Source organism: Moschus berezovskii, chromosome 19 (assembly GCF_049115385.1).
Source record: "Moschus berezovskii isolate FMDL1 chromosome 19, NW_MosBer_1.0, whole genome shotgun sequence".
NCBI lineage: Eukaryota > Metazoa > Chordata > Mammalia > Artiodactyla > Moschidae > Moschus > Moschus berezovskii.
This window is the reverse complement of record NC_142478.1, coordinates 58,392,021-58,407,515: the sequence shown is the minus strand read 5'-3', so window position 1 is coordinate 58,407,515 and position 15,495 is coordinate 58,392,021. Positions and strand designations below refer to the sequence as shown.

The window sequence follows — 15,495 nt, the reverse complement described above, 5'->3', positions numbered from 1 at the left end:
TTGAGAACTGGCTGAGACATAGAGGCCAGTTATTGTATTGAAATAGTTCAAGTGTGAGAATGAGACCAGGACCAGTGATAGAAAGGTTAGAAAAACCAGGGGTGACCCTGAGTTTATTTGAGAACCGAGCAGATTTGTGGTTGTACTGCTATTGGAGACAGAAAACACCAAGCAAGCTTGAGGGGAGATACAGTGAGTCCATTTGTGCAATTTATTACATTCGAGAGGCTCACAGATCTTTCATGAATTTATTCATGAGTATGTGTTGTGAGAACCACCTTCTACATACCTGGTAGAATAAGATACACATTCTGTCTTAAAGGCATTTGCAGTTTAGGAATCGTGATTTGAATTAAAGTGTTCAATGAGAGATACTGAGACTGTGAGGCTGACAGTGTGGATTTGGGGGTTTGATGTGAAAACCATGAATAAAACAGCCACAAAGAGAAGAGATAGCAGAGAAAACCAAGGAAGAAGAGTTTCAAGAAGACAGATTATGATTGATAGAAACGGTCATAAAGAGATCAAGTAGGACAAGAATGAATGAATACGTTTGTTATATTTTGTCCTTAGGGGGAAAAATCTGAGGGAAAAGAAAGGCCAGACCTAGAGCTTAGAGTAAAATGGAAGAATAAGGGTGTCTGGAAGTGAGGCCGTTTGGTTTGTTTAACCTTTTAATAACAAGCGTTCCCTTCTGCATAAATTGCTTTTAGATATGTTTCATTGGTCTGGTATCTATTAGGATAAAATAATTTAGAGGATCTCTCATTTCCAGGGAAAATAAATATATTCCTCCTGGACAAAGAAATAGAGAAGTCATATCCTGGGGAAGTGGGCGACAGAATTCACCGCGTATGGGCCAGACTGGATCGGGCTCCATGCCATCAAGATCCACCTCTCACACTTCAGATTTCAACCCGAATTCTGGTTCAGACCAAAGAGTAGTTAATGGAGGCAAGTATTTTGACCAGATTTGTCAATCTCTTTGATCAAATATATAGTTTTATGAATATTTACAGTTTTATGTAGTTGATAAGAGGATGCATACCTTTTAATGATTTCTGTGGAGTAGTTTTCAGTAAATATTTAAAATTTGCCTTTGTGGATATCAAATTAGTAAAATTGTAAAAATTAGTATGTTATTGGCATATACAGAATTTAACATGATGAAATACTCATGTATTAAGGTAAATTGCTAAGTTTAACCAAAGACATTCACTTGGCAGAGAAAAACACTCCACATATAAAGAAATTGGAAACTGGGTAGGTTCTCAATTTTAAAAACACTGGACAATAAAATTATTTAGACATAAGTTTATATGGAAAATCCAAATCTGTGTGAAATGCTCAGTGGTTAATATAAATTCATTTTTATGAACTGTTTGTTTATGTATTTATATTCTGCTTACTTCAAGAGGATTTGAGGTACCTTGCAGTACAAGACATGGCCAACAGTCACGTGAAGATGGTGGGGAAAAAGTGCTTAAAAAAATAAAAACTCAAGGCAGATATAGTAGTTTAGCTTAACTAAAATACGCAAACTTTAATCTTTAGTAGGAAGATTTTTTTTTTTTCCTATTCTCCCTCCAGATCTAGGTTAAATATGGCTCATGGGTCATGGCTCTCTCATACAAGTCAGGGATACTAGAAACAGCAGTACCATAGACTGTATGGAACTATGGTGATTAAAATATTGATAGTGTATTAGATACTAACCTGGGGGGAGCAGTGGGCATTCAATTTTAGGTATTTAAGTTTGGAAAGTTAAACAAATAGAGAACACTAAGTTTCCAATTTCATTTGTTTTAATTGAGTCTTTCTCCAGAATTCCTCTCCAAATGAACACTCTTGAGTATTTTCTATACTTTGTATTGGGGTGAAATTTCTTTGCTCACTGAGTAAAGAATTTTAGATGTTGATGAACAGAATTTTCAAAGTAAAAAACTTGAAATGGGCTGGGAAATGTATGATACTCAAGTGTGTGGAACCCTGTGGAGAGGAGACCTGGACTGTTTCCTAAGATTAAGGTAAGTGATGTCATGTTAACGTGTTAGCTGTATTTTGACCTGTGCATATCCCTCGGTGTCAGTTTATTTGGTGATGACTGCTTTGTAGTTGGATTGTTTCTTATGCAGTCTCTTAAATAAATGTTTAACTTGATAAGGTTAAAATATGTTATTTTAAAAGGCAGTGAATATTAATCTGTCACTCCTGTGACTCTGGAAAATAGTAGAAGTAATGTTCTACTTATATGTACCTGCTTAATGTGATTTCAAACTCAACCTTATAAATTCAAGTATAGACTAGATGAAAACCACAGTTTTAAGAAACTAGCATTTTTAATGAGATTATAATAGCTGTTGTTTTAAAAGCTAAAACTTTAAATAATAAATAATCTTATCCCTGAGTTTTGTGATTTATTGTGTGAAATTACCTAGTGTATGTTATTCTCCTTTTAACAATTGATTTTCCGAAAAACAGTTATAGAAGCAGGTGAATAGGCAAAGTCTTAACTGTCTTCTTCAATAGTATGTGTAGATCCTAATTAACCCTTTGGGAACGTGTATTCATTTAAACAGACTTAATTTTAAGGAGGTTAAAGTAAAATGTGAATTTATGTCAGTTAAGTTATGCTAAAACTTATCACAAATCAAATGACTGTCCTCAAAGGGTTAAAATGTACAAGAAATCATTTTTGTCATTTTACTTTTTTTTCTGTTTACTTTTTTCCCTCATTTTTTTCTTTAGTTTTTATACTTTCCTTCATATCATTTGTTCTGTCAGGTGTTCCCTGGCCATCGCCTTGCCCATCTCCTTCCTCTCGCCCACCTTCTCGCTACCAGTCAGGTCCCAACTCTCTTCCACCTCGGGCAGCCACCCCTACACGGCCGCCCTCCAGGCCCCCCTCGCGGCCATCCAGACCCCCGTCTCACCCCTCTGCTCATGGTTCTCCAGCTCCTGTCTCTACTATGCCTAAACGCATGTCTTCAGAAGGTACAATACCACAATTTGTTCATGTTTTTGTTTGTCTTTGTTTAACTCCTGTGTGAGTTTATAATTACAAAATAGTTTCCTTTTCATTATTTAATAACCTATAATTTCTGTGTTTTAACTTTAGTTTATTAAAACTATTTCTATTAACCTTTGTTTATTAGAAATGATAAATGCTGTGTGAAGCTATGAACTTTTCCTGAATTGTGAGAATGGGGGTTTGTCTCTGCCTGGTAATGATGCTCTTTTACAGCCCAGGGCCTTCTCCCTCCCACTTTACAGTGTATACAGTGGTTAGTGGTAAACAGTGAACCTTCTTCATACTAGTGAATCTGCCTGTTGACCTTAGGTAGGAGTAGTGGTTTAGTGGTCCTTTTTGAGAGGGACATTGCATATGGCTGCCTTGGTGTGTTTACCCTTAAATTACAATGTAGAGTTTGATTTTGTGTTTGGGATTTTTTTAATTAGTTTTGTAATATTTTGTAGTGAAAGTCTTTAGAGGAAATTCTTAATCTAAGATAAAATTGTTATTGTAGAAAACAGTGTATGAATTTTTAGGGGTTTTTTGTTTTGTTTTTGTTTACCATGTCAAAAGAAAAAAAATAAAATCCTGTAATTCTCATTCGTTATAATTACAGTTGATATCGCTTATATTGAGAGTAATACAGCTTTCTGGCAGAAAATGCTTCCCTGGAGAAAACTGTATTAACTGCTTTTCAATAAATCGTTGCCATCCAGGCAGCGAGGTCATGTGATTGCAGCTAACCTTGAACAACATGTTACGCTGATTTTCAAGGTTACTTCCTTACTCAAGTGCCTATGATGGCCTGTAAATGAGAAGTTAAATTCTGTTGACATATTTTGTTGTGGTCTGTTGTTTGTGTAAATGATGTTCATATCATGAGAATTTATTAGATAAAAGTCATTAGTGAATGTGAGCTCATTCACCACTGTTAGATGTACAGATTCACATAAAAATTTACCTTTTGCATGTTCAGGGAGGCTACATTATTCAGTTTTCCTTTTGAACTAATTTGAATTAGTGTTTTCTAGTCATGTAGTTAGGTGACACTGAAGCATTTTTAAAATGTGAACCTCAAAATAAAACTATGAAATATAATGGTTTTCTGTGTTTAGAATAAATTTTCTTTCTGTAAGTATTTTACATGTTGCCAAAGACTGAACTTTTTAAAGTTAGTTTGATTTCATTGAGCTGTGTCAGCCATCTTTCTTGGTCTTTTCCTATAAAAGGATGTAAAAAATATGTATGAAGATTTAAATACCAAGTTCTTAACTCATCTTAAATATAAATTATATCTCCAGTTAAAAATTATGTAATATTAACACTCTTCATAAAACTGTGCTCATGATTGTATTCCTACTGAGGACACAAATTAATATGACATCCTAAAGAGTTTGGCAAGGGACTTCCCTGATGGCCCAGTGGTTAAGACTCTGGTTTCCACTGCAGGGGGTACAGGTTCGATCCTTGGTCAGGAAACTAAGATTTCACACACCAACGTAGCATGGGCAAAAAAAAAAGAGGGTGAGGAGCATTGGCTTTGGCGTTAAGAATGAGTTTGCCAAGTGTTACTGTCAGGTTTCTGTTGTAAGAGTCACTGTATTCACTATTTTCACCTGACAGTTTTGCTTCAGTGCATAGTAGACTGCTTTATAAACAGAAGTCACTAATGTGACAGAATTGATTGATGTAGGATTTTGATGATTCATATAGTACAAATTTCTTCCCCAGATGTAAATTACTCTAGTATACAAGCCAAAGCCTTAGCCGTAGAATTTTCCGTTCATAGCCTGTTTAGTCTGAGACACTTTACAGGTGAGGACTGGTTTTTCTTTTTTTAACTACTGTAAACGTGTATCAAAGTAGATTTTTAATACTTTTTTCCTAATCTTAGAAGTAATACAGCAAATTTGAGGGAGAAAGCTAAAAGTGTATGTTAAAAATTTATTTCATCATATAGCTGTAACTTCTGTTAACATTTTGTTATACTTATATGCCTACAAATAATGGATATAGATTAAACAAATTGCTAAGATCTTTGAAGAGCTATGACATCTTATTGTTTGATTTCTTACCACCAACTGTATCCTTCCCTTTTTTAAAAAATAAAAGGGAACAAAGTAAAATTTATTTATAAAATTTTATGGCATTCCACAAAATAATTCTGAAAAATCACGGCCAAAAATATGTATGGTGCTTATTTTCTTTTTTTAAACCGAGAAGGAATGAAAGAGAAAGAGGGAGAATGTGTATATGTGTGAGTGTGTAAGGGAAAGGGAGGAAGGGAGAGAATGGGCTATGTGTATTTAGCAGAAAAGTAGTACTGATGGACATTGTGGCATTTATGTGATGTTCGCTGTTCCTTTCTTAGGGCCTCCAAGGATGTCCCCAAAGGCCCAGCGACACCCTCGAAATCACAGAGTTTCTGCTGGGAGGGGTTCCATTTCCAGTGGCCTAGAATTTGTATCCCATACCCCACCAAGTGAAGCAGCTGCTCCTCCAACAGCAAGGACCAGTCCTGCAGGGGGCACATGGTCATCAGTGGTCAGCGGAGGTAGGTAACACTTGGCTTGGAGCATAATAACAGTGTTCATTTTGTTATTTCACTGGATGTGAAAAGAGCTGAGCTTGAGCTCTATGTGAGGAAGTCTGTGTGTATAAAAAATAGTGGAGTAACCAGGAATTGAGAAAACTGTGTTTTTATTTTGGGCTCTACCAGTTATTCACCGTGTGTTAAGGGCAAATCATGTGATCATCCTGAATTTCAGTTTTCTCAGTGAGTAAAGTAATTTTCCCCTAGTCTATTCTCTGGTTTTAGGTGAGATTCATATGGGGTTCATAAATACGAATATACTTTATAGTTTTATAAAGTTCCACTCAAATGGAAGGCAAATATAGTACATAACAACATTTGGAGGAATCATATTTCGTGTCTTCTTAGCAGCCTTGTTCATTGATTCTTTCACAAACATTTATTAATATTTTGGGGTTACAGTGCTATGTATTTCTTTCCCCTGCCCCCTATTCTCTCCACACATTTTTGTTGATATCCTGCTTTATGCCAGGCAATATTCTGGGCCTAGGTCATGTGGGTTTCTTTAGTATCTATAAATGGCACTAATTCCTGACCATTTTTCACTTTTAAGGAATAACAAACACAGGAGCCCAAAGTTTATGTGATTAGCCCAAAGAATGTGCTGATGGAAGCTATGAAAGTGTAAAAAATATACTTTGACAGGATCTTAGAATTAGGTTAAAACTGCTTTTGCTACTTACTGTATTGCTTCCATGATAACTAGAGTTTGAGCATGTAATGATTGCAGTTTTTTTGGTCATAAACTATGTTAATCAATGCATGGGACTTTTAAAAGAAAAAAGTCTTTAAGCTTAAACAAACAAAAATATACCCAGCTCCATTAAATATCTTTAGTTGATACACATTGCTCACCTTCATATATAATTTTAGGTTTAAGTTTACTGTAAATTCCTTTGAATTTTCTATTTTCTTCTTTGGTCTTCAATTACAAGGAAATAGTTAACAAAAAAATAGAAATTCTAAAATATTTATTTTTTCAGTGTCTCATTATTTGACATTACTCAGATAATCCGGAAATGAATTTTGAAAGTAACAGCATTATAGAAGTGAAAGAGTAAAATCACAGTTGTTAAAGAGATATGCACAGAATGGTGTCAGAGGTTCACTCTATACTAATTAGAATAAAGATAGTTGTTAAGTAATACTTTCTTCCATGATTTTTGACATAAAAAAGTAAAGAACCACTAAAGTGAAATAAATTGAATCATTTTCTCCAGATCTTTGGAATCTGAATAGGTTTGTAATGAAATATGAAACCTGTTAGATACTTATTTTGAAGTCATTGAAATATAAACCCCACCTTGGATTATTTCTCTCAGCTGAAGTGAGTTCCTGATTTCCTTAGTTACTGCAATGTGAATTTTGATGTGTTAAGAAGGAGTATATAGGATTGGCTGCAAACTACTGAAAGATGTTCGAGTTTATTATTTGAAGGAGGAACAAAGAAGTCTACTTCTTAGGGATCCCCCCAACACCTGCCTACTTTAAAGAGACAGTCGCACTTTTTAGTAGAGAGTGTTGTTATTTTTATCCTAAAAAGTAGCATTTTCCTGCCTTAGAAATCCAGTTTCTAAATTCATTTAAAATACTTTGTTTTAAAATTAATATATTTAGTTAGAAAACTACTGTTCGACATAGGTATTAGTAATAGTTTTTGAGATATTTGTTGTTTCCATCATCACCTCTATTCCTGAGACTTTGGAAAAGAAAACAGAATGATGGGATAAAGAGTAGTTGGGGGAGGAGGTCAGATAGAACTATTTTACCTAGATCTTCAGAGACACTGTTTTGAAGAAGTGACATTTAGCTTGAGAATATAATGGGTAACTTTTCTCTTTCTTGTAGTTCCAAGATTATCCCCTAAAACTCACAGACCCAGGTCTCCCAGACAGAACAGTATTGGAAATACTCCTAGTGGGCCAGTTCTTGCTTCTCCCCAAGCTGGTATTATCCCAGCTGAAGCTGTTGCTATGCCTGTACCAGCTGCATCTCCTACACCTGCCAGTCCTGCATCCAACAGAGCTGTTACCCCATCTCTTGAGGGTATGTAAGAAAGGACTACCAGATCCACAGTGTCTTTTATGAAGTTGTGTGTTAGAGGTTTAACAGTTTATGAAAAATGTCCCTGTTGTTTTATTCTTAGGTATGTATTTGAGAGTGACTTCCTAGTAGCTCAGTAGTAAAGAACTCGCCTGTCAGTGCAGGAGATACGGGTTTGATCCCTGGATTGGGAACATCCCCTGGAGAAGGAAATGGCAACCCACTTCAGTATTCTTGCCTGAAGAATCCCTTGGATGGAGGAGCCTGGCAGGCTGGGGTCCATGGCGTCCCAAAAGAGTCAGACATGACTTAGCGACTAAACAAGAACAACAGTGTATTTGAGGGCGCATTTAAAATTTTACGTAAATGAAGTTAATTGTTTAAGTGATACTACTAATTTCATATGTTATTCTTCAATGTGTGTTGTTAAGATAGTTTACATTCCTGGGTAGTAAGTATCAATATAAATATGTTCATGTTTCATATGTCTGCAAAGTTGGAAAGCCTCTATTTAAATGGAAATGTTCTTTTGTAAAAACATAGGATCAAAACTGTTGAATATTTTCTCATTTTATTTTTATAGCTTTTATCTAACTTTGAGTTTTTGTAAAATATCATTTTCTAGCTAAAGATTCCAGGCTTCAAGATCAGAGGCAAAACTCTCCTGCAGGGAATAAAGAAAATATGAAGCCCAATGAGACATCATCCAGCTTCTCAAAAGCTGAAAATAAAGGTTAGAGCTTTAAAAAGTCTTTAGAAATAGGAGAGAATATGTCTTAATCTCATGCCCAGTATTGAGTATTTTTTGGTCAATACGTTTTCTTAGGATTGTACATATTTAAATGTGTAATTTAACATGTCAAAATCTATAGTTAATATGTTGAGTTTTTAATTATTTTAATAGTATAATTTATTTTCATTTCTAGCATATCCTAAAAGTATTTTAAGTTAGATCCAGATTTATTTCTAATCTTTAGCTTAAAATTATTTTAGATCTAACACTTCCTTAATTTTGCAGGTGTATCACCAATTGTTTCTGAACATAGAAAACAGATTGATGATTTAAAGAAATTTAAGAATGATTTTAGGGTAAGTATTGTATTGACTAATAAATTAGAATTTTTTAAAAAAATTTTAATGTACTAAAAAATGCATTATATATACACCCAGAATAATCAAACCATGTTTATAGAAAGCTAAATACTCTCATAGTTGTCTTTGCCCTTGCTTTCAGTGAGGTAATTAAAATCACGAGATGTGGTAAGAACAAGAGATACTAAATGAAAGAGAATGTACTTCTGATGTTGGAAGTCAGGGTAGCAGAAGTTCCTGTTTCATACTCATAGGATTGTGTTATCGGATGACAGTAGAACAATAAGGCGTTATCTGCTGCGACAAGTAGAAGATGGATTGGACCCTGGTTGCAGATTTATACTCGTGCACAAATGGATTGTGAGAGACATCTTTCTGCAGTATCATTACAGTATCATTTCTCTAAAGGCTTGCTGGATCTGATCTCTCCTGGATGACTGTTCATTCTTTTGCCCAGCGTTTACTATAACATACTGTTCATATCAAGGTATATTTTGAGACCAAATCAAGAAATCATCCTGAAACATCACCTTAATGTGGAAAAATCTGATTATTTTAGCCTTTTTTTTTTTCCAGAGGATGATAAAAGTTGAATGGATCAAAAGCAAAACCCGCCTTTTCCTAGCCTGTGTTCTAGCTTCCTAAAAATTTAAGTTTTTGCCAGTAGCGTCATTCCTGACTTACTGGCACCATTCAAAATCTTAAATTTAAATATTACTTCATACTTTCACACATATATCTATTCTACTTTAATGCTCTTTAACAGTTGTGAATTTAATTTTTTAAGCTATAGTTAATGCATGGACACAATACGAAGAAAAATGACTGAATGCCTAGATGCCCACTACAGCTTGATATGTCAAGCACTCCAACAGTCTCCTGTGTAGTTGCCCTCCTCACCTGCATCTCCTGCCTAGTGAAGGGTTTCTTTCCTTGCAGTTCTTTACAGTGCATGTGAATACATCCCTAAACCACAGATGGTATTATTTTGTTTAATCTTCAGTTTGATATAAATGTTATGCCCTGGCCCATTTACTTTTATTTTGTCAGTTTTTTTACAGTCAATCCTTCATTCTCTTTTTATAGTTCACTTGGATGAATTTATTGCGTTACGAAGGAAAGAAATATTTTTATTTTGAAGTATATGAGATAGTACTTTTTTTAACAGTTTTATTAAAGTATAATTTATATATCATACAATTTATCCATTTAAAGTATATAGTTTAGGGGGTTTTCGTATATTCACACAGTTTATACAGCCATCACATAAGCCCTTAGCAGTCAGTGCTCATTTGCTTTCAAACACTTCTGCCCCCTCCCATGCCCGTACCCCCCAGTAAACCCTGATCTACTTTTTCTTCATGGATTGCCTCTTCTGGACATTTCATATGCGTGGAACCATGCAATAAATGGCCTTTTGTGAGTGGCTTTTTCACTTACCATCATGTTTTCAAAATTTGTCATGTAGCCTATGTTATTAGTACTTCAGTACTTTTATGAAGAATATTCCATTGTGTGGATAGATCATATTTTATTTATTCATTTATCATCAGTTGATGCATCTTTGGGTTCTTTTTGACTATAGTGAGTGATGCTGCTGTGGATATTAGTATACAGTTTTTGTGTGATCATATGTTTTCATTTCTCCTGAGTGTATAACTAAGAGTGGAATTTCTGTTTTGTCTGGTACTTCTGTCCTTCACCTTTTGAGGAAAACTTGATTAAACTTCACCAAAGCAACTGCACTATGTTACATTCCCACCAGCAGTATATGAGGGTTCCGGTTTCTCCACATCTTTACCAACACTTGTTACTATTTGTTGTTTTGATTGTGGTTTTGACTTGCATTTTTCTGACAGCTAATGCTGTTGAGCATCTTTTTGTATATATGTTGATTGCTCATTTGTATGTCTTCTTTAGAGAAATGTTTATTCAGATCTTTGCCCATTTAAAAAATTCAGTTATCTTTTTATTGAATTGTAAAAGTTCTCTGTTTATTCTGTGTACAAGTCTTGCATCAAATGTGGGGTTTGCAATTTCTTCCTCTTTCTGTGGGTTGTCTGTTCACTTTCTTGATATTGACCCTTGAAGCACAAAATTTATAAATTTTGATGAAGTCCAATTCATCTTGTTTTTTTCTTCTGTCCTTGTGCTTTTATTGTCATATCTAATAAACCATTGCCTAATCCAGTAGTCATAAAGATTTACTGTTGTTTTCTTCAAAGACTGTCAGCTAGAGCTGTGATCCATTTTGAGTTACTTTTTTAAGTTGAAGTGTAGCTGATTTACAGTGTTGTGTTAGTTTCAGGTGTATAGCAAAGTGGTTCAGTATGTGTGTGTATATTCTTTTTCAGATTCTTTTCCATTGTAGGTTATTACTTGATATTGAATGTAGTTCCCTGTGCCATACAGTAGTTCCATGTTTTTTTGGTATTTCATTTTTGTAGCGTTGTATCTATTCATCTCAAACTCCTCATATATCCCTCCCTTCCCCTTTTATAACAATGAGTTGTTTTCTCTGAGTTTATTTCTATAATATAAGTATGTTTGTTTGTCTCGTTTTTTTAGATTCCATGTCATATATTTACCTTTTTCTGTCTGACTGACTTCAATTAGTATGATAATCTCTAGGTCCAGCCATGTTGCAAATAATACAAATGACATATTCTTCTTTTATGACTGATTGTGTGTGTATACACAGCACACATCTTTATCCATTCATGTGTTGATGTATATATCTAGGTTGCTTATGTGTCGCAGTTATTGCAAATAGTGCTGCTGATGAGCGTTGGGGTGTGCATGTCTTTTCGAATTAGAGTTTTTATCTTTTCTGGGTATGTACCCAGGAATAGGATTGCTGGTTCATATCGTAACTCAGTTTGGTTTTTTTTTTTAAGAAACTTCCATATTGTTCTCCATAGTGGCTGCACCAATTTATATTTTGACTGATTTTTTAAAACATAGTATTGATAGGGTTTCAAATTCAGTCTTTTGCCAATGTATATCACTTGTCCCAGCACCATCTTTTGAAAAGACATTGGATTGAATTGAATTGACTTTGCACCTTTGCTGAAAATCATTTAACCACAAAGTTGGGAGTGTATAATTATACTCACTTTTCCTGCATAGATCTATATATGTCTGTCCTTTTTGCCAGTACCATACCGTCTATCGGAGAAGGCAATGGCAACCCACTCCAGTACTCTTGCCTGGAAAATCCCATGGGCGGAAGAGCCTTGTAGGCTGCAGTCCATGGGGTCGCTAAGAGTTGGACACAACTGAGCAACTTCACTTTCACTTTTCACTTTCATGCATTGGAGAAGGAAATGGCAACCCACTCCAGTGTTCTTGCCTAGGAAATCCCAGGGACAGGGGAGCCTGGTGGGCTGCCGTCTATGGGGTCGTACAGAGTCAGACATGATTCAAGTGACTTAGCAGCAGCAGCATACCATCTATATTAGGGTTAGTGTATTTTTTTAAAGTTTATCATTTCTTCATTTAATAGAAAACATTTTGGCTCTTCATATTATCAGTTCACAACTTTCTGTAAGCCTTTAATACTTGACTCTTTAAAGTTCTGTGTAGTTGCAGCTTTAGAACTTATTTCTTTGGGACTTCTTAGTATTTGGGGGGACCTGAAAATTCAAAAGCGTTATTAAGTCTCTTATAAATGTCTGGTCTGTAAGTGAAGACTAGAAAGCAAAGAAATGATTGTAAAAGAATGTTTGAGGATGGGCTTTATAATTATCTTTAAATAAAGGAATGTTATTAGTTTATATATTATTTCCTATGTATCAGAGACTGTTCTAAGAGCTTATGTAATAAATCCTTTATTGTCATCACTTTGAAGCAGGTTCTGTGTGTTTCTCAGATGTGTATATCAGGAAACTGAGGCAGAGATAAATTAATTTACCCCCATGTCACATGGCTAGTAAAAGATAGGGCTAACCATCTGTGTGTTTCATCCTCCAGCAGTGGTTTGGACAGTAGCTAATGCATTCTGTGTACTGCAGTGTTCAATCAATGAATCATCATAGCCACTCTCATGGTGTGCACATGGCCGTATACTATGATGGTTCACAAAATCTGTGGTCTTTCACTCAGACAGAAATAGGGGTATCCTGCAGTTTTGGGGTCCCCCTGCTCAGAGCGCCATCCAGAAGCTCTAATATAGCTCTGTGCAGGGTGCTGATAGCTTTATTTGTGTAAAAGAATTGCTAGTAATTCAATCTGTTACAACTTAATGGTGTGGATTTTGGAGATAAGTATATGATCTATGTTTATATCTTATCCTCTGTTCAATATTGAGGCATGTTATCTAGAGTCCCCTGAGCCCAAATGGGATAATTGTAGAACCTACTTCATAGTGTTTTTGTGAGAATTAATGAGATATTGCCTTTGAACTGTTTTAATACTGTTTTTGACTCATATACTCAGTAAATATTAATTATTACCAAAATATAGATAAAGCAAAGTTTACTGGCAACCATGGGTTTTTTTCTGAGTCACATAAGAATGTTAGTTTTCCCATAAAATACCCATTGTCCAAAGCAATCTACAGATTGAGTGCAATCCTATCAAAATTACAATGGGTTTTTTTCACAGAAATAACACAAAAGTAGAATTTGTATGGGGCCACAAAAGACCCTGAATAACCAAAGCGATCTCGAGAAAAAACAAACTAGAAGTATCACGCTCTCTGATTTCAAACTGTATTGCAAACGTATAGCCTCTGCAAAACATTGGATACCTATATTGTGACTTAAATTCTGACTGTGTCCAAATATTGTTATCACTTTCTGCCCTCAACTACTTGAGGCTCTGTAACTATATTGGCGATGCAGTGAAACTTGAGAAGTCCCTGAGAGGTGTGGTACTGCTTGCCAGGACACTGAGGCTCCCAGTAGTGAGATTTTGACGTTGGTCTGCCTTTCTTGAGGCTCAGGAGATAGTTTGTCCCTCTCTAGTCTTGCAGCCTCTTTTTCTGTGCATTCGCTCTTCAGCTTATTCTTAGTGCCTTGGGCTATTGCTTGGATTTATTCTCATTTCCACCACTGATGCCTGATGATTCCCTTTACCTTCTCTTTCCCTTCAGCTATCCCTGTTTTCTTTCTTCTGTGGAGTAGGGCATCTTAAGTCATTATCAGACAGTAGTAGCATTGCTTGCTTCTGGTCTGCAAACTTAAAAACCCCATTACTTATGTTACCAACGTGTTTGCCTTCTGCTCTTGTTGGTGCTTCTGTTTTGTGGTTTCCTATACCTTATAGGTTATAAAATCTTAACTGACATGCGTGTCTAGTCAGGTCTCCCTCTGAATCCACTTACTTCAGAATTTCCAACCTACCACTTCTCAGGGTCAAGCCCAGGTTAGTCCAGCCTGCATAACAGTCTCTACACGCTTACTCAGCTTCCTCCAGTTAATTTTCCACAGGGCTGCTACGCTCATCTTTGTGAACTATAAATCTTGCTTAAAATTCTTCAGTGACTTCTCATTATTCTGAGAATTCAAAGCTAGAATCCTGAGCAGAGCTTTCAAGTCCTTTTATCATCTTGTTCCTCTTGGGTGAGTTTATCATTTCTTGACTCACTTTGTGTCCATTCTTGCTCCGGTTACCAGTACTTTTCTATTTCACACAGGGCCATCTTCTCCCTTTCCTTTGGGTCTTTAAATATGCAGTTTCTTTTCTTTTACTTAGTGTATTGCTCCCTTTTCGAAACTCTCCCCAAACCCCAATATCTTTGACACTTGAGATGACATTTTCATTGAGAAGTCTTCTCTTTCCATGAGTTGCTTTTTCCTCTGGATTCCCCATTTACCCTAGTTGGTTAGTGTCTGATCTCATCCAGATGGAAAGCTTTGGGAGGATAGGAACTATTTTATATTTCCATTCCCAGCACACACAATTTCTGACACATGGTATGCACTCGGTAAAAAGTTTTCAGGCTAGGACATTTGAGTGCTTACATGGCTATAGTTAGGTTGTATAGACATTTCATTGTTGTTGCCTTATAATGAAAACATTACTTGTAAAGTATGAACAAAGCGTTACTCAGAATACTTCATGCTTACAAATACTAGTTTGTGCTCATGGGAAAAAATGATTACTAGAGTTATTTAAAATATTTAAGTATAATTATTTCCTTTATTTAGTTACAGCCAAGTTCTACTTCTGAATCTATGGATCAGCTGCTAAACAAAAATAGAGAGGGAGAAAAATCAAGAGATTTGATCAAAGACAAAATTGAACCAAATGCTAAGGATTCTTTCATTGAAAATAGCAGCAACTGCACCAGTGGCAGCAGCAAGCCGAGCAGCCCCAGCATTTCCCCTTCAGTCCTCAGTAACGCGGAGCACAAGAGGGGACCTGAGGTCACATCCCAAGGGGTTCAGACTTCCAGTCCAGGATGTAAACAAGAGAAAGACGATAAAGAGGAGAAGAAAGACGCAGCCGAGTGAGTAATCCTGGAATTTAGTACACCCTTTTGCTTAACTTTTCCTTAAGTTATCCAAGACCTTCCAACTCCAGAATTTATCTAGCCTGTTAGACTGCTTTATATGTAGCTCTCATCTTAAATACAACTGGTTTTAACAAATGACATTTTAAGTCAGTTAAATCATTGCACCCTATTCTCTTCTTCCCTCCTCCCATGTTTTTCCATCCCTTGGCAAAGAAAAAAACAACAACTCCGTGCATAAATTAAGAATGGCTAATTTATAAATATATAGGGAGTTGAAAAATTACTGGCTTTGGG

At 35.7% G+C, this 15,495-nt stretch overlaps 1 protein-coding gene across 6 annotated transcripts in view; it reads left to right on the top strand.

Annotated features, from left to right (window-relative positions):
- The window catches only part of ATXN2 (ataxin 2), a 98,585-nt gene that overhangs the window by 56,971 nt on the left and 26,119 nt on the right, over positions 1–15,495 (top strand). For 5 of the 6 annotated variants that reach the window (XM_055405097.2, XM_055405096.2, XM_088828179.1 and 2 more), the window contains exons 9-15: positions 776–954; positions 2,785–2,994; positions 5,385–5,567; positions 7,455–7,652; positions 8,275–8,382; positions 8,668–8,738; positions 14,894–15,195. In XM_055405097.2, coding sequence (XP_055261072.2) covers positions 776–954; positions 2,785–2,994; positions 5,385–5,567; positions 7,455–7,652; positions 8,275–8,382; positions 8,668–8,738; positions 14,894–15,195 — 1,251 coding nt within the window. The remainder of the gene's footprint in view (positions 1–775; positions 955–2,784; positions 2,995–5,384; positions 5,568–7,454; positions 7,653–8,274; positions 8,383–8,667; positions 8,739–14,893; positions 15,196–15,495) is intronic. The other variant, XM_088828181.1, reaches the window with a different exon arrangement.